At 40.0% G+C, this 26555-nt stretch overlaps 3 protein-coding genes across 8 annotated transcripts in view; all 3 read right to left on the minus strand.

Annotated features, from left to right (window-relative positions):
• Window positions 1-9613, minus strand: part of col12a1b (collagen, type XII, alpha 1b) — a 151583-nt gene extending 141970 nt beyond the window's left edge. For 5 of the 6 annotated variants that reach the window (XM_084377842.1, XM_084377841.1, XM_084377840.1 and 2 more), the window contains exons 1-4: window positions 9448-9613; window positions 8618-8729; window positions 4733-4849; window positions 1846-1989 (exon numbers count right to left, since the gene is read on the minus strand). In XM_084377842.1, coding sequence (XP_084233968.1) covers window positions 1846-1989; window positions 4733-4849; window positions 8618-8693 — 337 coding nt within the window. In that variant the 5' untranslated portion in view covers window positions 8694-8729; window positions 9448-9613. The remainder of the gene's footprint in view (window positions 1-1845; window positions 1990-4732; window positions 4850-8617; window positions 8730-9447) is intronic. The other variant, XM_084377839.1, reaches the window with a different exon arrangement.
• A 3568-nt stretch (window positions 9614-13181) lies between these two features.
• cox7a2b (cytochrome c oxidase subunit 7A2b) lies at window positions 13182-17389 on the minus strand. Its single transcript, XM_084378022.1, has 4 exons — window positions 17280-17389; window positions 16851-16940; window positions 13641-13725; window positions 13182-13452 (listed from the first exon to the last, which is right to left on the minus strand). Exons 1-4 carry the CDS (start codon window positions 17295-17297, stop codon window positions 13394-13396), a joined length of 252 nt encoding a protein of 83 aa, XP_084234148.1. The 5' UTR covers window positions 17298-17389; the 3' UTR covers window positions 13182-13393.
• A 1020-nt stretch (window positions 17390-18409) lies between these two features.
• Window positions 18410-25202, minus strand: LOC311271656 (cell cycle control protein 50A-like). Its single transcript, XM_084377439.1, has 8 exons — window positions 25126-25202; window positions 24703-24950; window positions 23760-23879; window positions 23555-23662; window positions 22231-22318; window positions 22000-22146; window positions 21278-21484; window positions 18410-20770 (listed from the first exon to the last, which is right to left on the minus strand). Exons 2-8 carry the CDS (start codon window positions 24946-24948, stop codon window positions 20577-20579), a joined length of 1110 nt encoding a protein of 369 aa, XP_084233565.1. The 5' UTR covers window positions 24949-24950; window positions 25126-25202; the 3' UTR covers window positions 18410-20576.
• Between the last annotated feature and the right edge of the window lie 1353 nt (window positions 25203-26555).

Raw genomic sequence — 26555 nt, forward strand, 5'->3', positions numbered from 1 at the left:
TGCCAAACAGACGTCCCCACCAAACTGCTGCCATGAAACTGGGCTGGAAATCTGAGTCACCACTCGTTTACTGATCCATAAGTAACGTCAAATGAGAGTTTAATGTTCACTGGACTTCTTTGTATTTCAACCAGCTGCAGCTGCTCATCTTATCTTTTCGTATCCAGAGTTGGAGCGTTCGATGCTTCGCCTCATTCTGCCTCTTTCAGCGATTCCCGACCTTTTTTTGGCTCGTGACGCCTTCAAATAAAGCACAATATCTACTTATGCAGTCCAGATGCTTCAATCTGCATACAAATAGCACCAATTTAGACTTTCAAATTGCGTGCGGCGCAAACGCCAAAGTTCAATTTTGCATGCAGGTGATTCTAATCCTTCTGATTAAGTCTGTGGAAAACAGATGCGAACAAGTATCATGCCTGAAAAAGGTCAGGTGAAGTCGTAGAGAGAGCGAGAACGTCCAAGGAGATCAGGGGTGATGGACCGGTCAACAACAGACACCACAGACCTCAGGAGGTTCCTGTCCCACGTCAAATCAAAATGTAATTAAATTGTTTTAACTTCGGTCCAGCTTCAACTCACGTCACGTACATTACAAGAAAAACCTCATCTCTTACTGCAAGCGACACATGTGTATTTTCTTTTTTCTGTATTTTTCCTACTCGCAGTTTGTGAAGTTGTGTTACTGTTGACTTCATCTTCATCACAGACTGTGAACATGAACTGTAAACAGTTAAATCAAAGAATGAGGGTTTTTTTTATTATTTGAAGGATTTTAAGAGGCCCAGAGCTTTCTCAATATTAAGGCAAGGAAGCAAGAATAGGTACATCATTTTGTGTCACAAAAATCAAAATGTTCAATTGTGTTGTGGCCTCACCCGTCAGTGTTTACCTGTGGGTTTGAATCCACTGAACTAAATATTACACCTCAATTCCTTCTAGTTTTTTAAAGATTTTTTAAGACATCACAATCATGATCTGGTCTTCATGTCTTTCATCAATTGTTTGGTTTTGTAATTTATGATGAAAGTCACGAAACATTTCACATTGGAAGAAATACATCTCTTGATTTATTTCAACTGGTACGGGACCAAATATCTTATTTTGTGTCATCCTTAAATTCACCAGCTGCTTTAATGAAAAATGAATCCAAACACATGCTGGAAACAGCAGCTGAGAAAACAATCTCATCACAAGATCAGTTCAGGAGCTCTTCTGGAGCTTCGGCATCATTTTTCGTGCTCAGTTGTTTCAGAATTGAAGATATTCAAATTTCATTTTCTTGCAATGAAGAGACTTAATAAAGACTTGTATTGGCTGCGTTGGTTTAAAATCCATATAGTTCATTCTGGACATGACAAACTAAATGGATCTTATGTTGAGACTGCTGGTTATTTCCAGAGTCCAGAATGAAATGAGTTCACCTGGAATTTCATTCTGGAAAAAAATGGAAATCTGAACATGGTGATGACGACCATGGGTTATGATCAAAAGCTCAATAACAGCTACTTAATGGTGGTGCCGCGTTCATTTGAAAATGTATTAAAGTATTCTCACGAGCTGTACTGTCTGGTGAAACTGAAACAATGATGACAGAGTCATCAGAGACAATATAACGGAAACAAATGCTGCCAGGTGTTCCTGTTATTTTGTCTACTCTCTTTATGGGGCCTTGAGTAGCTTTACCAGCCAGACTGGTTTTAAACTGAAGCAGGTTGTCATCATGGTTACTTCCTGCCAGAATTGACCAGCTGCAGACAAACTTTATTGGCATTTGGATGAATATCTGTTGCCACTTTACACACACACACACACACACACACACTCTGGGGCACGGTGACTCACGTGTGATCTGGCCGGTGATGGGCAGACTCTCCCCTGATCCAGCGTACGCAGATATCGTTACGACATAATCCACATCTGGAGTCAGGTCTGAGATGGAGGTCTTAGTGGCAGATGCAGGCAGAGTAAATTCTTTTGTTGGTTCGTCTACAAGAATGCACAGAGTCAGAGGGAAGCGATTAGGAAACTATGGCATTACTTCATTTCTCCAAGAGTCAAAACAGGGCCTCAGAAAAACCTGATTCCGACTGTTGACCTGAGGACTGGAAGAGCCGTGTAAACACACAACAACAGTATGATTCAATTTAATGAAAACTTTCCGCATTACTAGGAATCAGAACACATTGTTTTAACCCTTAACATGCCCGATTCTTCCACTGAGTCAAGTGTAATTATTTATTACAAGATGCCACCGCTGAACAGAGTCAATGGATTTATTCATGTGTTGATTCCATTAGATGAGAGATTGTTGATGCCTATTATAAAGAATTATTCATGTGAAAAAAGTACATTAAATAAATCACCTTAAGCTCTCACTTGTACTCAGTATAACAATTAGAGGTAACTTTAACTGAATTAAAAGACTCTTGATTCTTGAAATTCTTGTCCTACTGAAGGATGTGATTAGCCTAGCTTAGCATAATGCCTGAATAAAATGGGAAAAAAGCTAGCCTGACTCTTTCCAAAGTGAAAATGTGTAACTTGAAGCACTGTTTTTTGTAAAAAGTAACTAAAGTCTTCCCATTTTATAGTTTTCAATCTTACTGGCAAGCTGTCTAACATTAGCTGTGTCAGTAAGCTAGTTCAGTTGACAGTACAGTTACACCTGTCAGTTAATGAATGTATATAAAGCTAACATTAGTTATTTCAGTTGGCTAGTTAAGATAGCGAACAGTTGCTAACTAACATGTATGGAAAGCACATATGCAAACTAACGTCAGTTCTGTCAGTTACCAAGTTTGGTTAGATAAACGTTAAATATGCAAAAAAAAGTTATATTATCTGTCAGTTAGCTGCTCCAGTTAGCCAAAAGCACTTACCAGTTATGCCTCCCAGTTGGTCTTAAGTTGGATATTCGACAGACATTCACTCCGGTGACACCCAGCGGTGTCTTCTTACTCAGTTTTACACAAAAAAAATGTTTCTTCATGTTTGAAAAAAAGGGCGCCATTCCGAACGTGAAAAAAGGTCTGCCTTCGGAAATTTTCGGAATGGCGGAGCGTCGGAATGGCGGTCCTTCGGAATGGGGGTCGCCCCCCTCTCCTCCGGAGTGAACGTCTGTCGACTATCCAACTGGAAAATAACTTCACCGCAGTTTGAAACTAAATGTGCAAGCTAATGTCAGTTAGCTGGTTTTGTAAGCTAATAGTAACACCTGAAAGTAATTCCATGTAAATATGCTCTGTAACTTAGCATTCTAAGCTAGCAGTTGCGCCAGGTGGTTGTTGAATTTAAATGCAAGCTACTGATAGTTCTGTCAGTTAGCTGCTTCAATAAGCAAACAGTACACACAAGTTACACCCGCAGCTTCTAAATATGAATGCTACCAAGTGAGGTTAGCTAATAGTACCTAACAGTACCACACCTGACCATAGGCACCTGACAGTTACTGAAAGTAAATAAGCAAATTTGTTCAGTTACCTGGTTAAGTAAGCTAAATACCTATAAGTTATAGAATATAAATGCGCAGTGTAACGTTAGTTCTGTCAGTTAGCTGGTTCAATTAGCTAATAGCATAACATATAGCTAACGCTGACATTCTGTCATTTAGCAACTTTGCATAACAGTACATAACAGTTACTGCCTAGCTAGTTTAGTTAACTCTGTGTAACAGTTACAAACAGCAGTTATTGAATATAGACATGCAAGCTAATGACAGTTCTGTCAGTTTGCTGGTTCAACAAACTAGTACTACTCAACGGTTGTGTACTAGTTAATGCGGCCATTACTAAATATGAATGCTAACGTTCTGTCAGTTAGCAAGTTAAGTTAGCTAACAGCCTAAACCTGACATTGAATGCAAGCTTCTTTACGTATCTAGTTTAGTTAGCTAATAGTAGGTAAAAGTTAGCTACACCTGTCAGTTACTGAGTGTAAATGTAAGCTAATATTACAACCACAGTTAAACCTAGCAGTATTTGAATTTAAATTGTCAAGCTTTCTGTCAATTAGCTGGTTTAATTAGCACAGTTCAAACAGTAAGTGTAACGCCTAACAGCTGCTGAGTGTAAATAGCCTGTTTAGTAGCAAGTCTGTGTGGTGTGTAAGTCTCCACTTACCCAAACATAAATACCTCTAACTAGGTTGAACATAGCTGCTGGCTTTGTGTGTGGGTGCACTGTCATGGTGAAACAGGAGAACGTCTCTCCTAACCCCGTACCACCACAAAGTTTGAAGCTCACTATTGTCTAAAATATACGTGTTTACTGTAACATTAAGATTTATTGGAACTGAAGGGAAAACACTGGAAAACCTCCCCAAACCAAAAATATGTGGACGCATACTTTTGGCCATAGTGAAGGTTCAGAAAAGTCGTCTTTGGCGACATTAACTTTGCAGCAGATTCTTCCTTTAATAAAATCATGTGTCGAGATACCTGAGATGACTCCTCGCTGTCTTTTTCTAATCATCTCAGCTGTTTAATGACCTCTGGTTGGTAGACGTGACATCTTACACTCCTGAGCTAAACTCGTCCTGACAACCCTCCTCGCTCGTGATAATGTTTTTTATCAGTGGAGCTTCTGGAGCCAAACATGTGTCTGCAGAGATTTCCACGTAATTGCAGGGAGTGTTGAGTCTTGCCGGGCACATTGATGTCTGAGAGGGTTTATGACACTTGTAATGTTTCGGGCTCGGCAGGACATAACTCGCCGGTTTAATGAGCACCCACCTGTGTGTGAGGTCACTTGTATTCTGTAGCCCTGTATCCTGGACGTGGGTCTGCTCCACATCATCTGCACTGTGTTCTCATTTAAAATCTTAAACCTCAAATCTGACGGAGGGTCGACTGCGGAGAGAAAAAGAAAACACAGTTAATCCTGCAGCTGGGGGACGGTGAACGTATTGTAATGTAAAGTATGGAAGGATTTTCCCAACAGTCAACACTTCACAGGGTGAAGTTTGACAAGTTCACTGTTGGAGCAAACAACACGAGACAAACTAAACTACACATGTGAGTGAGGGAAGACGTTTTAGTAGAGATATAAAAAAAAAAAACGACCTCGGTTTGAGCTGGAGTGGCTCCAGCAGCCACAGACAACAACACAGTGAGACGACAAACACAAGGAAACAACACAACATCATCTTCAAACAGTTCTGGACATTGAAGAATGATTCAAGTACAGGGCGGGAGGAGGAAAACTGATTCATTTTGGCTGTGATTTAGTGTACGGAAGCCAAAAAAGGCCAATATAAAAATTCATAAGCGACTATTCTAAAAAATACTGAATGGATTTTATCGCTCTTAAATATCTAACTGTGAAAACTTTCTGTTTGAATCTGTGTTCTTGCTTCACAAAACCTTTTTAGTAGTTCATAAGTTTAATAGTTTCAAGATCCTCGGTCTAAAAACTAAAGTTCGGTCTAAAAGAACCCAAAACCAAAAGGTAAATCTTGAAAAATCTAAACTTTTGACCTTTGGAAAATTCACTGAGGGGAATCAAACTCACGTAAATTCAGATATGTGCATTTTTAAAGTCAAATATTTAAATGCTATGAACTCAAACTGGCCTTTCTTTGCTTCCATACGTCACTGTAACAGATAGCCGGCACATTTTAAGTGACTTCTATCCAAAAATCTCTTCGGCTGGTGTCGTAATGGAAGAAGTTTTTTTTTTATTCCTGAAATCACCAGCTACATGAAATAAAAATGAAAAGTTTCCGTCCCTGTCATCAGACTACAACATGGACCGGCTGACATCCAGCAGACCGTCCATGACCTCAATCCAACGGCTCGTGATGTTGAATTGACAAACAGCAAAAAAAACACACACGTGATGAAACTCTTGACGGTATTGATTATACAATGGATGAAGATCTGCTCGATCAACTTTCATCATCTCCATTGCAAACCTCACAAAAGAATACACGATGTCGGTGGAGACACGTGTACGTCTTTGCACATCAGCACCAGAGGTTCTTAAACTACTCGAGGTCCAGACCCAAATAAAAATAAAATGCAACGACAGAATCTTCTGTCAGAGAGTTCAAACTAATCCTTGAAGGATCTGGAGCTGGATAGTTTAAGAACCGCCGGTCGTTGTGGTGTCAGAGGAGAGTGCACACAGATGACCTGGTGATCACGGACATGGACGATCATGCACGTGTACATGAAAAGTTGTTTACAACAACTTGGAGCAACGGACACAAAGTTTCCATGTACACGAGGGACCACGGGTTATTGTTCTGTAAATATTTTAAAATGATATTCTTCAGGTTGGGGTGGAGAATGAGCGGTCGCCTGTCTGACAGTCTAGCTCGCTACAGTGCATCGATTTTATTTCACGCTGCCTTACTGGTGAGGACTCCAGATTTTAATCTTGATAAATGCTTAAAATAAACTGAAGATCTACAGTTAAGCAGTTTAAAGTAGCTGAACGATAAGAAAAGTGTAGCAGAAAACTACCAGCCTCGATGCTTTCAGAGATAAATAATGAGCCTGTGAGAAAAAATCTGTTTTTCCAGCAAGAAAGGATCAACATGAAGACGGAAAGAAGAACTCCACATAATAGTTCAGTCGGGGGCGTCGAGGTGTTGAACTGTAACGTCGCTGATCAGATTCCTGATCAAATATATCAATTTCAAAATGCACCACTGCGACTGCTTAACAGCTACGAGCTAAGATAAGTGACTGAAGTCATCCAGTGGAAAAACAGCTAAAATACAGAATGAGACTGATCGCACTGGTGCTCACATCGATCAGTTAGCCGACCCCCCCTGTGCTGAACGTTTACTTCCTGAACTTTCACTTAACTTCTTCATGTAACAAACAATCTTAATCTTTTCATGCTGGAGGAACGTTAGTCTACAGTAATCTGAGCTCCACAGCTGCAGAGACACAAAGAAATGACTCAAAGAAACAAAACATTAACATTAAAGATATTCTACACCACATTGTCTAGCTAGAGTTTATTAGAGATTAAAGTATCGGAGCCTTTTTTTCTAGACCACCAACCAGTTGGACTGTTAATGTGAGCGTGAAGAATATCACTGAAAAATATTGTCGTGAAGCCAAGACTCCGGGTCAGCTGACCGGGTCGAGGCTTGACCGGGAGGGTGACAGGACGTCAAAAATGGAGGAACCACCAACCTGGTGAGTCAATTCAAGGGCGGCGGGCTGCTGCTTCTGTTTCCAAACGACCAAACACTTTCCGAACCAGAGGGACACACACTTGTACAGCACACACACACACACACACACCGTCCACACTCACATCCAGGCTTTGCATCTTTTCTTTGAAGCATTGGGCGTCCGGGCCTCTGCTCTGCTCTGCACTGCTTTTATTTTGTCATCTTTCACCTGAGATGTGACAGTTCAGAGCAGAGGCCTTCCTGTTCTGCTTCTTTTCTCCTCAAGGTGTTCGGGCCTCCGGCACCGACGTGTCAAACTGTTCCACGCAGGAGGATATATACGACCCTATTAGGACGACTGCTGGAGAGGCAGCGAGGGCCCCTGTCGGGACATTAAAGGGGGGTCACAGGAGGTCAGAAACTCTCCTGGAAGCAGAGAAAAGAAAGATTCTCCTCCTGCTGCTGCGGATTTGATGGATTTTTAACTGCACTGTCTTCTTCAGAGAAAATCCAGAGGCACAGATGAGAAGATTTTCTCTCCTCTCCCAAACCTCTGAAACCCCTGGAAAATAATGTGAAAGTCATATTTTGTCTTTCCGTTCCATCAGGAGAGAGGACGTAGGGAGGAAACTTGGCCACGTGCCATCTGGATTTTTTCCTTTTTTTTCTTTTTTGAAACCAGAGAAACGTAGACTACAGCAACTGATAGTAGATTTTAAGCACGGGCCCCTCCTGGTGTAGAAATAACCAAACTACATCTGCCGGAGCCGACTTAACCTACAGACAGACGTTTGTCCAGCTGTGCAGCCTCACATGGGATGCAGTCGAGGCTCAAAAATATGATCTTTTTCTTTCTTTTTCTTTATTATCTTTCTTAATTATTGCTTTTTTATTTTATTTTAAGATAGATTACTGCCTATCAAGACTAAGAAACATAAATCGATGCCATTAGAGAAGCACCAGACTGCTGGGACAGTAAGATGATTAAGCTTTTCTAACAATAGCACTTTTTTTCTTCGTGGCTGCCGTATCACCGACTGGAGGCCGGCTTCTATTGTCATTTCCCTGCTCAGTCACCGCCGTCAGCGAGTTACATCCATAGCTAAAACCACTTCAGAAGCGCTACTGGTTTGGTTAAACAAAAGAAACAAAAAAAAACCTCCTATCCACAAATTCAAACCAGATATTTGAAACTGAGACTTTTTTTTCTCTCTTTTTTTCTCTCTTCAAGAGGAAATCTGGAAACATTCCTGCAGGAAACTGGAATTATTGGAGCAAAAAAGACAAATCATCAATCAAAGGTTAAACTGAGGCTGAAATCAGTTCAAACAAATCAATTCACAAACACACACATATGCTTTCTCTATTTGATGGTTTTATTCAGACTAGATATTCAGCTCCACACAGAGAGAAGGCAGAGGTGAGAGGAGTCAGATGTGTTGGATCACAGAGATTAGAGGAGGAGGAGGAGGAGGAGCGGCTTTACCTTGATCCTGGGCCTGAGAGGAGGACAGCAGCAGTGCCAGGAGGGCAGCCGCTGCCAGAGACAGCCTGCTCTTCATCTTCAGCTCCTCACGCTCAGCAGCACATGAATGAAGCTGCGACAGTAAAAGGAGGAGGCGGTTAGACCTTCACACAGCAGCCCCGCAGCAGCCTCAGGGCTTCACAAGACCTTAAAGCAACCTGAATGTGAACGTCACCTGACTGATCTCTCATCATTTAATCTACATCTAATATCAATTAGTTGCTTAAAAGACGCCAGAAAACGCAGCTTTCCGGGCGGGAATATTTAATAAAGTCATTTTTCCTTGATCCTTGCGCTCGTAAAAAACAAACAGCCAGAAAATATGAAATGACAGACTTTATGTGCATGAATGGATAAAGTAAAAAAAAAACAAAAAAACCACAACAGTTGTTTCAACAACTAATAAAGCCAATTTGATCAAAAAAGGAATCTATTCTATGCGCAAAATTCCGCTTTCTCTTCCTGAAGCAGCTGGAAATTTTGTCAATTACACTGCAAAAGGTCCAATTCAGTATCTAACACCTCTGCTGATGAGATTAACCCACTCTAACAGAGAGAAACTCTCTCCACAGATAAGCAAAACCGAGCATCGAATCCCGGCGCCGTGCGCAATTACGCACCACAACGCAAAGAATGTCCACGCGTTTCTCTGAATGTCCAGAATAAAAGAAGATGGAAAAGTCTGGAAATAACACTACCTTTAAAATTGCATGAAATTAAATTATCGACGTGTAGTTTTATCACCTGGAACTGAACTAAAAAAAAAAATCAAAAACTCATGCAGGACTGACCTATAGACGAGACTGTTGAATTTCTTTGGTTTGGTTCAAGAAATTAAAAATTAAAAAAAGGTTCAATTCTCTGTTGTAGACCCCCAACCTGAGAAAAGGGAGAGTGAGGTGGTCCGGTGTTGAAGTCAGAGAGCTCCGCGGGTTTTTGGTTCCCAGACGCGTCGGCGAGCCTCTTTCCAAGTGGGAAGACTCTCCACACAATCTGCTACTTAACAGGGGGGCTGCTCCCAGCTCTGCCTGCCCCGCCGCGGAGCTCTTACGACATCCAGCCGGGCCAAAAAGTGATGTGTAACCTCTCCAAGTGCTGGGAGACACACACACACACACACACACACACACAGGGACGAACACACACACTCGGAAACTTTTACATAGTTTTCTGCATTCCTTTCCGGTGATGGAGGGCTTCTGTGCGTCTCGGCCGCAAGGAGACAGCAGCGCAGATCTGCTTTTCGGGAAGAGGGGGGTCAGCGCAGGGAAACTGACAGAGGCTTATACCCCCTTTTTCATTTCGTGAATCAATGGGAAAATATTACACAGTCTAGTAAACTAAGCCCCGGGTCAGTCTTTTCCCGTTTTAATGCATCACCCCGGCTTTCAGGGACGGAACAGAGGTTTCTGGGCTCCTCAGGAGGGTCTGATGAAGCAGCGAGCTGAAATGTATGACAGTTAAAATCATTCAGTGAGGATTAATCCCGTGCATAACTCAAACAATTCACATTCTGTACAGAGTCAAGGGAAAATACAAAAGTAAAGGGTGTCAGAATGATGACATTCACTCCCTTTTTACCACACATTCCCAACTCTGTACACTCAGTGTCCAAATTTGTAAAAACTCCATCAGATTGATGACTTGTGTGACCAGTGTGTGTAACAAACCATCCAGCCATCAGGTTACACATCTGGAGTGAGGTTTCAGTGTTTCTTTTGTTAGAATTCTTCTCATTGTCAGCGCTAAATTCACCAAAAACCCAGATTTCTTCCTAAAACTTGTTCCACCAAATCCCAAATGAACCTCCAAAACTTATCATAGCACATGACAACTGTCAGAGTCCATGTCCGCCTCATTCTGCCCCCATGATACCTTGCAAGAATAATGGTTGTGACCTCTGGCACTCAACTGGAACCAGCATTTTCAACCTTAACTACATGCTGATCCTCTTAGAGCGTGATTCATTCAATCATGAAGATCTGGGTTAGCGACTTTATTGAGTGAACACTGCTAACACTATTATTATTGCTGTTCAGCTGACGCTTCTGAAGCCTCAAGAGCACCATGAGTGTGTCAGTTGTTGATAATACTTTGTAACTTACGTACTTAAGTATCACCCCTGGTAACCTCCCCAGAAAACTTGTCCATAGCTCCCAAAAAGTCTTCCATTAGTCACTATTCATATTTCCTTAAATTTGGCACCACGCCCACAATGTTCCAACAGTGAACTTTTGTTTTGTTGTCATCATCTTACTTTTTTTTTTAAAAAACATGTCAAAATGAGTGTGTGTGACAACCAAGTTCCGTTTTGTGAATCATTGTCAAAGTCTTAGCATCGTAGCATTGTCTTCACCTTAAACTTTTTAAAGGGAGACATTTCCCAAATTTGGGCATAGCCTGCCCCCAAACGATTTAAATATGTAAAAGCCAGTTTTCTATAGCATTCCCAATATCTATTTAGCAGAATGTGTCATGAGGTAGTGACTCGAAATTTATAAAAGCGCCTGAAGCTTTTTGTTAATTATCATAGTGCCCCTTAAATCTAAAAGAAATGCATAAAAATGACACAATGGTTCTTCTACAAAACCACAAACTATAAATATTTGAATGATGACAGGCGCCCCCTGGTGGACAGGAGGCGCTCCAGAGCCCTTTAAGTTGCTCAAATCTCCGACCGACTGTCTCGTCCTGTTTTTTTAGCACCGACCCTTCAGAGTGGTTTCAGCTGACACAGCAGATTCCTGAGGAGATGATCAGATTTTATTTGTGAGTGGATGGAGGAGCTGCAGCTCATCTGGATGAGTTCGGAGTGTTAAATGATGTGTGCTGGGTGTGGACCGATATCAGAACAGGCCCGGGGGCCCGTCTCCTTCTACACTCTACACTCTGACTTAAATTCAAACAGACATCAGACAAGAATCCACCCTAGTTGTACAATAGATGAACACGAGGTATGTGCCAAATTCAACATTTCTATTCTGGAAGCTTTATGTTTGTTTTTGTACAGAAGCAGCAAAGCTAATAACATTATTAGATTTTATTTACATGAGGGAAAAGTAAGGTGTTAAAAGCCTTAACCCCCTGAATCCTGTGAGACAGTCCTGGTTGATTTCTTTGTAAACATCGCCCTCTAGTGATGGAAACTGAACACTTGCACAAGACATGTTAACAGTGCTGCTTTGTGGAAATGTGCAGTTTTCCACATTTGTACAGAGAATCTGAAACATATACTTCAAGTATTATTTAAAATATTCTAGTCATGGTTTGGTACTGAATGTATATTCTGATAAAAGACTGAAAAATGTATGTCTCAAATGTCCTTCAACTCACCCATAGTGAGAATCCAGCCTCTACGGTGTTCTGTAGGATACCCTCTGATATAAATTGGGGTGGACAAAATAATAGAAACACAGTATTCTCTATCTACTCCACTACACTTCTGAGGTTAATGTTGTACGTTTACTGAACTACATTTGTCTGACAGCAGGAGGTACAAGTTACTATTAAGTTACATTATATTACAAGCTTATAAAAATCAATACATTTTCTAAATCCTTTCTTAGTTTGTGACCAAGCCATATTTTATTATTTAAATATATTGCAAAGAACTTTTATTGTTTGTTGATTCTGGCGGCCCCTGTGGGCGAGAGATGACGACGATGAAACAAAGTAAACTTTGTTGATAAAGGTTCTCAGTCATCCAGGTCATGGTAAATCTAGGTGCTGTATCGTACGCAGCTGGGCTTGTTTCAGCTTCTTGAAGACGTTTCACCTCCTTCAACTCCCCTCCAGTTAGTAAGAACTGAAGAAGCCTCTTGTCCAGTTGCCCACGATACAGCACCTAGACAAAGTAAACTTTGTTTTACAGCCATACCACCAGACTACAGGGCAGCTTTTCATCCTCAGCACACCACCACAAACAATTATTTTAGTTTTATGACTGAAGGCAGAATCAAACCCGGTGACAGTCATGAGGAATAATTATCAAAAATGTTACATTTTCTCACTGATGTTGTTCTTTGCTTATGTAGGTCATACAGCGGCACCAGTATTACATTTAGACTGTTTCAGAACCAGCTAAAAACTCCTGGGTCAGAGGCAAGACTTCTCTGTGTGGAGTCTACATCTTCTCCCTGTGCCTGTGTGGGTTTCCTGTAGGTACCCCCAACATGTATGATATGTGACATAAATTATATTCTCCTAGCTGTAGTGACATCACAAATCCAAGATTTTCTGCAAAATGTACCAAATATATTTAGAAGTTTTAAAACAAGATGCATTAGGGGAAAAAAAATAGTAACAGCCCAACATAAAAGTCAAAAATAGGCTCAACCACCTCAACCGGCTTTAAGAAAATTACAGCTAAAGCTTTAATATGTGTATTTAAATAATAAATTCTCTAAAATTTCAGTGGACAAAATCTTTACAATATTGTTATCCATTAATATTCATGTTTCTGACCTTCCATGTAACAGTGTCTTTACTGTATTCAATGCTAAGTGATCAGAGAAGGAGCCATCAGTAAGTTTTGGTCATGAGAGCCATTTTTTTATTGATCCTCAGGTCACCAGAGAGAGTACAAGAAATAAATATTGATCCCATGAACATGAAACAATATCCCACCATGACAGGAAACAGGTCCCCCGGTACACAGGGAGGTTATCATCTTTTATACAATATATAGAGCTGCTGGCCGGTTTTTAAATGGAAGGAAACAGCTGGAGCAGTCAGGAGTTAGCCTTTCTTCTGAGGGAACGCCGCCTTCACCAGCTCATACACAACATATCCAGCACCTGAAAGGACAAACAAGACCAATTAGTGGGACATGATAATCAACAGTTAGATTAAAACTTAAACAAAGAGTCATTTCTGTGTGACTGTTTTCTAAACACACTTGTTGAAAGAAGCAGTCATATACAACTTTTGAGTAAACAACTCTTCAGTAAAAGATGGATTGAAAGGAGGAGAAGGATTTTCTCACCGAGGACGGTGAGGGCCATCGTTGATCTGTACAGGATAGCGTCGCCACTGCCTCCTTTTAAATGAATCGGCATCCCGTTATCCTCCTGCAGGAGAGAAACACGATGGACATTCAACAAACATACTGAAGTTTGCTTGGATTCAATCACAAACAATTAATTAATATTAATATTAATACGCCACTGAAATTATCTTGTGTTCGAGTAGCAATGGAGTAGAGCAGAAGATTAACTACTCAGCTTCTGATTATTAGGAAAACCAGGTCAAAATAAATGGTGATTTTTCTGTTAGATTGTGGATAAAACAACATTATTTTTTAATGCAAACATGCAACAGTATTGGCCCTGAGAAAGACATATCGGTTGAACCCTATTACTGAAGGCAATCTCAACATAAAACTGATCAATTTTCCTTTATTGAATGCACATCTATTCTAACATTATATTAGTATTGAAACCAAAATCTGTTTAAAACAACTAGACAGACCTTTCTGTATCCTTGGTCAAATTATTTTTAACATTTAGCAGCAGCAGCACTGTCGCCATTAGAGATTTATAAGGGGATGTTTAATTGATTCAGAAGTCTTGTCTGAGTCACTCTCAGGGTGAGCACACCAGCAGGAAAATCTCCCAGAAGCCTGTGTAGTTTTTAGTTGCTTCTGTTCATCATGCGTGCTGGATTCAATCATTCAGGTTATAAAGCATATTCCAGCAGTCACACCAGAACAAATCAGCCATAAAACTAGTTTGTTTAGTCTACAAGACACTTGGCCAGCTGGTTGCATCATCTATCAGTTCTTCAACTTAACACCAGTGCTGATGACATCAGGCAGCATGAGAAATAATTGCTATGATCCACTGAATGCTCAGTAAGTACCGTATTTGGATATTTAAGTCACTGCAGGTCAAACAGTCAGTGCAACATATATCATTAGTGCTCAACTTAGTTAGACTGCTTCACACACTGGCTACTTATCTTTGGAGCTAAGGTGACAGAAACTTTTTCTGTCAAGGTTTCAGGGCTTCATGAGAAGAACCGCTGCTGAAGACATGAAAACATGCACTGATCAGCATGTGGAACATTCATGTATACGTCGACATTTCTTGGACCCTGCAGCTTCTCACTGCTGCTGGGCGCTTTTATGGCGTTCAAACCACTTCCTGTCTGGAGAACTGCACCATGATGGAGCCTCTGTATGTAAAACTGTTGTTATTCTCGCAGTGTAAGATTTTCAAAGTCTGATCTCTTCAAATTTGCTACCAAAGAAGGAGGAAGTATTTACCACTAGACCTCGTCAAAGGAAAAAGTCATAAATCATGTCTGTGTTTAGCCTTTTAAGATTCTTTGTTTGTGTTCTTATTTATTCAATGTGTCTCTGGAGAGGCATCTTTGACGTCCTTTATTTGGATTTTCAGGGGCAACTCTTACATTCAGGAGGGCAAGGCTTAGTCATGGCAGCTTGAGTTTCTAAAGGCTGGTCCTGAAAAATGTGGGCTCTACATTATTTGGTGAAACCAACACTGCATGGAAAAAGCAGAACCACCACAGTGCAGATTGTATTCCCACATGTGCAGTTCTGTAGACAGCAAGTGCTCAAAAACCTGTTTCAGCAACCTCAGCACTTTGTTCTTATTGTGTGATTGTGTTTCATTTTAACGGAGTTCCTCAACAAACCTTAGGGTAGATCATTTTACAGTATAATGTTTTACCTGTTATCCAGCAGCAGTTTGGTTCTTCACTGATATTTTCTGTGATCTCAACGACTGTCTACTGTCTGACCAGCATGATACAGAAATGTTTGCCTTTGTCTTTTTTTTTTGACATCGTTTTCTTATCTTGGGCGGATCCAGCTGTGACTGGTGTAGTGGTAAGACGATTAAAATTTAAAAACTGGTTTCATAACCAGTAACCTGCTGCTGGATAACAGGTTCAAATTATATTTCCTGGCACAGCATTAACAATGTGACTACACTATTGTCTTGTCCACACGTACACAGGTATTTATTTATTTATTTTTTAATATGTCACCATCCACACAAGTGTCTATTCTCTGTCCAAACGAACACACATGAATACACATATCAAATGACCGTAATGACACGTACACAGGTCATGCGTTTGCCGGTGTAAACAGGATGCAGATTGTATAGCCTGTGGTTGGTTGCTTAGTTACAAAAATTCTAGTTTACTTACCTACTTCTAATTTCTATTATATATGTTAGAGATACCAGTGCTTGTACTGAGGTAACAGGTAATTATTCCCTGAAACAGGACAAAAATAATAAAAACGGGGAAACTTGACTGCTCTTCGATGAATCCTCCAGGATAATGCTGTTTTTACTAAAACACTGTCAGAAACCATTTTGTCTCTCTTCTCCATTACTGCATTTGTCAACATCCTTTTGTGTCCTTCTAAATTAACACAATATAACATCCATTCCTTCAATTTAGAAACACAAATACTCTGAGTTCACATTTGCAAGTGATGCTACATATACTGATAACACCCAATCAGGAAGCAAACGTGGGTTTCTGCATCACGGCCTCCAAAAAGTCTGGAGGCCGTGATGTCCAAGGTAACCATCACCACGTAAACACTGAAAACATCTGGATACCTTCACCAAGGTCAGTAACTTAAAATGCAGTTTGCAAGTGTAATTAAGTCAAAAATGCAAAGAAAAAGGCTACAGTTTAAGAAATACTTGAATACATGTGGACAGGTCATATGTTTGAGGATATCTTCCTACGTCAATATTTATCATGATGTGGCAAATTAATTCAAAAAGATCACATGTAAAACGACCAAACTGAGACGTTACATGACACCAAACCTCTGACATGTTCAAGAAAAATATCTACTTCATTTCCTTACAATACATGTGAGATATCAATGATAACACTGAACTGTCGCTCTGGACTTACCAGAGAATTACTAGTTGTCATTTATACCAATGTCAACTCATTACTGACGGCCACACAGATGAGTCAGAGTGGATTACACAGTATTAGGTCCCACAGTCGCAGATATGGGAAGACTTCTGCTAATGTTAACTTAGTAATAAACATCTGGTACAATAATAATTGTGATTACAAAAGCTATAACTAAAAGGGATTGCAATGCACTCAAATAGAAAAAAGTCTGGACATTTGACAGTTATGTCAATTAGATAATTACACAACATAGCAGTGTTGTCTGTTTATGCAGTTTTACCTGAAAATGCTTCTGTTTCTGTGGGACTTTGTTGTCAACCTGCCGGCGGACAGAGCTGGTGATGGTCCGCCGCGCCACCTGCTGGAGCGCCTGGAAAGCAGCAAATACCACCAAAGTCATCCCACACGACTGAACACGAAGTCATGTTAAACCCACCTTGGTTAAACACAATGTCTGTTCATGTCTACAGGTAATATAACCGCCCAGATGCGACAAAATGCTCGTTTCATTAGCTACGAAGCTAAGCTAATGCTAGCTGTTCCGGCGGCATCTCAACGTTACCTGGCTTTGACCCCTAGCTAACAGTTCCTAGCTAAATCTAGCCCATGTTGTCGTTTCGTCGCAGATTTTCAGACCACATACTGGTCTGCTTGGTTAAACAATATTTCTACAAGGCAAACGCAACGTTTGAGGAATAAATAAACTTACAAATATGTGTCTGTTCATCTTTAGAGTCCGTCTACAGTCGCCTCAGTCACACAAGGACACCGGAAAACTCTACTTCCGCTTTCAGATTCTTCTTCGTGGAGTTTAACGGCTGCTGCGCGCTCTGCTGCCCCCTACAGTGTTTAACACAACGTCCTCCATTACATTTGCTCGAAGATGGGGTGGCTCAAAATGTGTTTAACTTTAATCCTTTAACAAACGCATCATTTTATAATTTAGGTGTTAGTTCATAAACACGACTCCCCTTTATTAAAATGATAATGTAAACTTGAAAATGAAAATGTAATTCCACAAATGTATTATAATTGTCCACGTATGTATGTGTCATTTAAGTTAAAAATAAAATGCAAATATAAATCTAAAAACCCATCTATTCAGTCTGGCTGCACTGTTTAAATGTTTATGCTTTTTTTTTTTTATCATTATGATTGTTAATTCTGTTACATTTTATCAGCATAGTCCTAATTACATATTTTATTCTATATTGTTTAGTAACATTTTACAGTTTATCGATTTTATTCTATTTGGACATTTTAGTTTTTAAATTATAATACATTTTACGTGTAGTATAAAATCGTTTATTTATATTTTTATTATCTTTTATTTACAACCCATCTTTTATTGCTGCCATGGTGCAGTAGTCTCTAAATCCATTTAAAGCCTCCTACAATTTATCAATCACATGTAAGAAGCACTTTAAATTGAATTTGGTTTGTTTGAAAGGTGTTATACAAATAAAGTTTGATTAATTGCTTGATTGGGAAAATCAAATGAAATACAGGGACAATGTTTAAGATCCTACATGACCAGACTTCTCCACCATTTAGGAATACGTTATCAATAAAATGTGTCATGACCTCTTAGTTGTGTCTCTCACTCTACTGTTGCTATGTTATTGAACTAATGTTTGCTATTTTCCTATTCATGGCTTTTCATGACTTCTGCACTGTCTTAAAATGCTTATTTTGATGCTGGTGTTACGGCGTCTTGTCGTCTTCTGTCTGAATTTGAACCATTATGTCATCGGTTGTAAAACATGCTGAAGGACTGCTGTTAAACACAAATGGCTAATAAAGCAAAGCGGGGAACAATAAAACACGTCACTCTTCAAATTCGATGACAAATTTATTCTTTTAAAGCAACAATACAACACAGATGGTGTAAAAAAAAAGTCAAATGTAGTGACACTCAAAATTGCAGTTGTAACAATGTATCTTGATGAAATGTATTAAAATAAAATAAATTTGTTCTCATCACATTTCATCATGCAACAGGATATTCTCTTTCATCTAGGCTGCTAAAAACAATGGCAGGATTTGCGCGTAAACTCGCATGTTAGAGTCACTCTTAGTATGGAAAATGTTGACAAACACAAACATTTAATCACATGAATTGAATCGGACTGTGTTACTGTTATATCATGCTGTATTATTGTTATTGCATGTAAATGACAATGAATTAAGGTACAGCACAGTGTCAACTCATTATGGATCAGGGCCCGTATTCCTAAAGATTCTGAGAATCCTCTCAGAGCTCCTAACTTAACCTAAAAATTCCTATCAAGGAGTCTTAGCTTAGGAGTGATTCCAGAACATTCTCAGAGAACTCTGAGCGAGGAATGGACAGAAACTCCTATCTTATCTTAGTGAGGAGGTGTGGTTGACCCCGTTGCTAGGTATGAGTCATCATTTCAAAAGCTGTGATTGGTTGATCCTAAAAGCTAGATAAAAAATATACTTTTGGTGATAATGGGCAAAGGATGGACCCTCAAATCAATAAACTTAATCATAGAATCTAATCTTATGAAGACTGTGTAATTGTAAATAATATTTCACATAAAAGAAAATATCTGTTAAATGAATAGTAAGCTATACTTTAAAATTATCCTACAAAATGTGTGAAAACTTACGCCCACTTGCACAGTATTCACATAGTGATAGTTATATTTATTTGCTTATATTAATTGCCATGCTGGTAATTTTTGCACTTTCAACATTTCAACTCAATTTGGTATTAACAAGGGTAAAATGGCTCAGCTTTCATCAATGTCTGTGATTGCTGACCGGCCTATAAGAAGCAGTGTTGGCTGGCTTTCATTTCGGGTGGTATTGCATTGTGGCGTTGGGTTGGAGAAGTAAGTGCATCAATAATGAGATCAACCACAAACATGATTCCTGCATGATCCAATCTGTAGCGTTTTATTAATTCACTGTCATCCAGGAGAATATCTCTCCTGCCTCTTCCGTCCGCCATTTTGTCCTCTGTTTAGGGAACTCCTAAGCCGCTTAAAAGTCCTCTTCCCTGCTCTTAACAGATCTCACCTTAGGAGCTCTCTTAAGAGCTAGGATTCTTTAGGAATAGCTTTTATCTTTACTAGGATCTACTCTTCACTTTTAGGGGAAATTCTAAGAAAACATCATGATTCTAAGAATTTTCTTAGAATTTGGCCACTAGGAGCAACTCTTTGCACTAAGAATCTTTAGGAATACGGCCCCAGATTTACACACTCGCAGCAACCTCCAACCCTTCAGACTCAAAACCCCTGAGCTCCGGCGTGCAAATACTGCCTTTCCAATGCAAACTCTTAAAACTCTGAATTAAATACATAAAAATTAAACATTTAACTGTACAGCTCCCAACCTCCAAACATTTTGTGTTCCCTCTGACGTGGAACTTGCTCAGCAAGTTTTAAGTGCAGTGACTCAGTAAAAGCTGATTTTAGTTTGAAAGTGGGTTGATGTCGCGGACGAAACGAGGCACAAAGACGAACCGCTCAAGCAGCCCGAGAATCACATTAACATCTCTGCTAACCAGCATGCAACTCAGGACTTAAAGCAACAACATTCTAGCTCACCTGAAGTGCAACAAGTGAAGAGATCCTACGGGGGTCTGGAAGGTCACCCAAACTTTCCAGACTCATTCTGGCACATTTTTTTTTTAAATATAATCTCATATTCTTTTCCGGACCTGAACAGAAACTCTGACTACATTTTTTATTTTAGTTGATCATGTGACACATCAGTCTGACACCCTCCTCATGTTACCAGGAAGAAAATCTGTTAAAAGCTGTTAGACGTTGACTGTGGCTGAAATTTTTTGGCTATTCTTATATTCATTTTGGCAAATAATCAGCCACCGTCAGGCAGTTTTATACCCATGTTTGACTGCTGAAGAAGTTGATGTGGATATGACATATTTGGCTTCTGGATGAGTGTCGACAGATGTGTCACAGGATCACTGTTCTGTGCAGCAGAGGTGAGCTGGAGGGTGGCTGGTGTCTCAATTAGAGATGTCGGCGCTGTTGCTGCGGTTGCCACACTTGTGGTGGATGATGAGCAGGACGACGCCCAGGAAGAAGCAGACGGAGCCCACGGTGATGTAGGCGATGCCCAGGAATGGGTTCTTGCCTCCCATCCAGGAGATGGTGCTCAGGATCATCCGCTTCCTGCCCTCGAAGCTGCGGACGGGATAATCTGGGTTCAACTGGTTAAGGATGGTACCAGGACACATGTTTGTGTTCATATCAAAACTACAAATGTACAACTCTGAAGTGGAGACAGTTGATCAAATTCTACATCTCAATCCCCCCCCCCCCAATTTTGTGTTCTGACTTTCCAGACATGGAACTAAATTCACTTTTCGTGTCTGATTTTATAAACTGGACAGATGTACTGCTTTGAATTTTGGGATACGCTTCCATATCATTACAGTGCTGGGTTGTAATAACACAGAATAGAGGAAGTAGACTATGTTAAAATGCTCATTTAAGCCAAATAAATATCTGTTGTTTTATAGCACAAAGCCTTTGTCAACATTCCTTTGTCTGCTGAGTAAGATTTAATAAGAATCTAGTTTTGTTTTTGAAGTCTGATCCCAGTTTGTAGTTTTATTCTCATTTATAAACCCAAGTCCTCCTGGCTCTTTAAATGGTTTGCTGCAGCGTGCACTATATCCTGTTGTGAGTTTCACATAAAGGATACTGTAGACGACCTCCAGTGTGTAGTTTCCTCGGGGCAGAGTAGGAACCATGTTGCTGGTCTTATTGATGATGCGGTAGAGTTTGCGAAAGGTCGGCAGGGCGGCGGTTCTCATCCACACAATGAAGTCCTCGTTGATAAAGCCGTTGTTATCATGAGCAGAGTCCAGCTCGTAGACGGGCCGCCGCCAGTTCACTGGCTTCGTTGTACCTGAGTCAGAAGGAAGAAACAGCAGTGATGAAGTGAAAGTCTAATGTTTCCATGAGCTAACTCAAAGAAGCCCTACTGATATTCCCAATGTTTATTCATATATGAAATCAGTTCGTACTTAAGGTCAGCTGATAAATATGTTGACAGGTAAAAGCCGTTATAGTGTAGTATATTCAGTGTGATTAAACTTAAATAGCACGTTCACAGTGTTTCCTCAAGACCTTTTTTCAAAATGCCTCTTTGTTTTCTCAGTTTTGGTCCAATTCAGTTGAAGCTAATATTTTTTTTATCAACCACAAGGAATACATTTAAAATTGGAAGCCCTATGTTAAAATCTCAGATGTGATTTTGCAAAATCCTGACCTATAGCTATCAGTCAGGCTTTCTTTGTGGTGCTAAATCAATTCTTCACCTCTAACATATTGATGAGCGATGAAAATCATTGGCTTCCATGTTAGGCTCAAGGGTTAATGACCCCGAAGGCAAGTACACAAAAAAGCTGCTCCTGCCGATACCTTGGAAAACAGCTGTGAGGTTCGGGTTGTTCAATCCAGGGTTTCTGAACTTCACATGCTTGTCGGTCCACCAGGCGATGCCTGTGTTCGACAGAGGAATCTGAACCCTTGTGCCGTTGGGATCGTTGTAAAACAGCTCCAATGTGTCTGCCACAAAAGGAAAGATTGATGACTGAAGTGATGATTGAAATCACATTTGTGTCAGGTAAACAGGGGAAGAAACTGGCTCACCATTGAACATGCTGTTGGCGATGGCCCCACAAGGTGCAATTGGCTTGTTTTCATTCATAGCGTATGGCTCACACTCCTTACTGGGTTTCTGCGGACGAGAAGAAGACAAAAGACAAATATCATCACATGCTGGCAGCATTTAAAGCTCTTCCTTTATGCTATTTATCCATCTAGATTGTTTTGGCGTGAGTTGTAGAGTTTTGGAGACATCGGCCGTATAGATGTCTGCCTTTTCTTGAATTTCATGGAACTAGATGGGACTTGAGTTCAAAGCACCAAAAAATACATGTCTCCAACAATGTCTATTTCCAGAAATCATCAGACAGTTACTCAAGATAATTCACAGAACTTGTAGGAACTATTTTTTACACCTGGCAAACGTATCATCGCGCAGAAGGGGGCGTGCAACTACTGATGGCCGAGAGAATTGGGAGTGTGGGATTTATGTTTAAAAGCATCCTCCTCCTTTAACTTTACCTAGCTTGGTCCATTAGTAGATGCACACTTCTCTCTCTGCCGTGGTCTGTGGATTATCTTGAGTAACCAGTAAAGAGAGAATGCTGTTGAGTTTTTTTAATGTAGCTGAGTGCCATCTCGTTCCATCATATTGGAGAGAAGGCAGACATCTCTACAGCCGTTATCTCCAAAACTCTGCAGCTCACACCAAAACAATCTAGATTGACAAGTAACACTACAGGTACAAGGAAAAAGATGTATTCATTTTGGGGGTGAACTGTCCCTTTAAATGCTGCAACATGCAGGTTACTGTACAAAAATGTTCATAACAGGTCTGTAAACAGTATAATTGTGCCGTAGTCAATTTGTCCCAAGTTAGTGATGTCATGTTGGCTTGTTTCTTTATGTGTACGCTCGCATTAGAAATGGGAGAGTTATGGTGTGCAGACGATGGCTACTTTGCAACAGACCAAAGATTTAAAGTGGATGCTCGATGCAATAGTTAATTTAATAGGATGCATCAAATTCACTCTGACTGTATTAAGGTGTGAGTGTCTTCCAAGCAGCACTGAGTGAATGTTTCCTCCAGACAGAGACAGTCGTCTCACTTACATTAAATCTATTGTCAATTTGGGGCCTTGAGCAACCTTTGAATGAAGGGGATCAGACTCACAGACTGGTTAGCAACACTGTGCTGTATGAACTGAAGTGTAACTAATAAACCATTTCAGGATTTATGGCTTCTGAAGTGAATATTTCATGTTCTCATGCAGAGTTGGCTGGTGCAGCTTTGACCGTGTGATAATGCATTTTCAACGGCACCGTGTGACCTCTGTCATGTGTTATTGAAGAGTTTTGCTGAAGTTACCAAGAGGGACTCCATGTCTCCATTCAGCTGGCTGTCATCTCTTGACTTGACGTAGCGACGGTGATTTTGGTAGAAGTTGGAGAGGCCGTAGTACATGAAGACGCTGCTCTGTTGATTAAAATAAAAGTATCAAAGACAAATTGTTCAACCTCGTTGTGTGAATACTTATGGAGAGTACTTCAAAGTTTTAACGAGAGTTTCTCACTTCATATGCCTGCTCCAGGTAGAAGGGTATCGTGCAGGTACATGGCCTTGTGCTGTTCCAGCTGAAGTTCTGGGAGCAGTTGAAGCAGGGACTGGACATGTCAACTCCTGTATAATCAACCTGTGGGCAAGCAAGAAAACTTTCTGTACAACACTTTTCCAAACAGTTGCTATAATGTTCTTGAGGGCAAACAGACAGAATAAATACACACAAGTAAGACAGGCAGATGAAAACAAGAAAACCAAGTGTACAAACCACAAAATGTACCTCAAGAAAAAATAATTTTAAAGATTCTTTAGGATAAGTGAGCACTACTTTGATTAACAATAACAACAAGCCAAAGATAAAATATACATGGAAATGCTGGCAGAAGCCATTAATGAGATGAGACACAAAGATCTGATGTGTTAGTGGCAACAGTGCAGCATATTCCCAAATCCCACTGAACTGATCTGTCCTGTGGAAGAGCACCACGCCAAACTCCATTTCAATAATCGCCAATTTTAGTGCTCCTTTACGTGGTATTTTCTGTAAATCTCTGACCAGCCGTACACTATTGTATGTAGCTTTCAACGTCTATAAAAGCTTAACATGCTTCACACGTTAGTCACGTATTTTGGAGGAAGATTAATAGCAAACTGACTTAACAATGGCAAGTAGATGCTGTTTATATTATTGAAACAAAAGCTGATCTTTAAAATATTTGCCGAATTCATCGGTGGGGAAGAACGTTTCAGATAATGTTTAACTGACGCTGGATATATCCGACAACAGATGTTAAAATAAAGTGCACAGTTTTTGAGTGGAGTTTGGCGTGAGTGGTCTAAGTACATGCGCCAGCTCTACAGGTAATATTACGTTATTGTGTCGCAGTGTCGTTATACAGAAAACTTAGCATTGCATCCAGACGTCATACTGTTCCTGTCATGTAACGTTACGTTACCTCAAACTCCTTGATGTTGTTGGACGTTACATACAGGCCGATGCCGATGGGGATGAATATGAGTCCGATGATGAAGAAGGCAGGGAGCACGGTGCCCGCGGTGAGGATGGGCTGCCAAGCGGGCAGTCTCTGCTGTTTAAACGCGGTGTTCTCGGGCTTCTTGCTCCGCAGCGTCCCGCCGCCAGGCCCGGACACGGTGATATGTCCATCCTCGTTGTAACTAGACGCCATCATCGCTCCTATCATCGCTGGTCGAAATGACAAAGTTGTTAGCGTTAGCCACCAGGCACAGTTAGCACCGCGCGGTCACTAACTTGGAAACAGACCGGGTTTAAGGCCCCACTGGTGCGCTCACATATGACGACTAATAACTTCAATTATGCTGTCACTTATTTTTGGTCATTTAGTGATTTAATCCATTACCTAAACGAGCAAATGGCTAGCTACAACGCTAGCATAGGCTGCTCCCTCAGGAAGTTTACAAACAAGCTGAACGTAACGCGCGATGACGTCACTAAATAAGTTACCACGGATACTGTACAGTGGCGGCTGCTGCTGCCTTCACATGCTGTCGGAGATATCGCAATTACTACTACTGGCGACATGTTTATATTTTAAATATGTGATAAAATGTGTTCCGATACATCTCTCTTGTTGATCATTTCCACCATATATTGCTGATGCATTAATTCAATGGATTGACTACCTTTCAGCCTGCTATTAGCAACAATTAAGAAGGTAATTTGTCAAAGAGTACTTTTTTTTTTATAAATATTTCGAACCAGGATTATATAGCAAGCGTTTTAGGATCCTTAATACCCAGTGATGGCAGAGGATGTTTCATTAAAATATTAATAAAAATAGAAGCACTAAAATCCAATAAGAAGAGGTATGTCTCATTCAACCAGTAAAGGAAGACATTTCGGTATTCATTTTGAGTAAATGGGTCTCAAGACCTGGAACCCCTTGAAAAAAATGCTGATTTTTCATTAAAATTATTAATATAAAATATGACGAGGACTAAAATCCAATAAAAAGAGGTGTGCCTCGTTCACCCAGTAAACGAAGACATTTCGGCATTGATTTCGAGTAAATGGGTCACAAGACCTGGAACTTATTGACAGAAATGCTGATTTTTCATTAAAACTATTAATATAAAATATGACGAGGACTCCAATAAAAAGAGGTGTTTCTCATTCACCCAGTTAAATAAAGACATTTCAGCATTAATTTTGAGTAAATGGGTCTCAAGAGCTGGTATCCCTTGAAAAAAAAAATGCTGATTTTTCATTTAAATTATTAATATAAAATCTGGCAAGTACTAAAATCCAATAAAAAGAGGTGTGTCTCGTTCACTCAGTAAATGAATCATTTCGGCATTGATTTGGAGTAAATGGGTCACAAGACCTGGAACCTATGGACAGTAATGCTGATTTTCCATTATAAATATGAAAGAAAAAAAAACAAGCACTGAAACCCAATAATTAGAGGTATGTCTCATTCAGCCATTATAGGTTGACATTTCGGCATTGATTTTGAGTCAATGGGTCACATGACCTGGAAACTATTGAAAAAAATGCTGATTATACATGGAGGCTATTGTAAAAACGCTGAATTTTCTTTAAAAATATTAATTTTAGCGTATGACAAAGACTAAATTACAATACAAAAAAAGTGTTTTCTCATTCAACCAGTATAGGAAAACATTTCGGCATTGATTTTGATGGATCACATGACCTGGAAGCTATTGAAAAACAACCTGCTGATAATACATGGAACCTGTTGAAGAAAATGCTAATGCTAAGAAAATCTTGATAAACAACAGTAAAGGCATTAACATCCAAAAAAGAAAC

Source organism: Pagrus pagrus (assembly GCF_965226575.1).
Source record: "Pagrus pagrus genome assembly, chromosome: 16".
Taxonomy (NCBI): Eukaryota; Metazoa; Chordata; class Actinopteri; order Spariformes; family Sparidae; genus Pagrus; species Pagrus pagrus.

Coding starts and splice junctions, on each gene's coding strand:
- LOC311271656 (XM_084377439.1), bottom strand. CDS start 24,948: ATGATAGGAGCGATGATGGCGTCTAGTTACAACGAGGATGGACATATC. Junction 22,147..22,230: donor CGCCAACAGCATGTTCAATG/GTGAGCCAGTTT, acceptor CTTTTGTGGCAG/ACACATTGGAGCTGTTTTAC. Junction 20,771..21,277: donor CACACTGGAGGTCGTCTACA/GTATCCTTTATG, acceptor AGTTGAACCCAG/ATTATCCCGTCCGCAGCTTC.
- cox7a2b (XM_084378022.1), bottom strand. Junction 13,726..16,850: donor AGAAACAGAAGCATTTTCAG/GTAAAACTGCAT, acceptor TCTCTCCTGCAG/GAGGATAACGGGATGCCGAT. Junction 13,453..13,640: donor GATGGCCCTCACCGTCCTCG/GTGAGAAAATCC, acceptor TTGTCCTTTCAG/GTGCTGGATATGTTGTGTAT.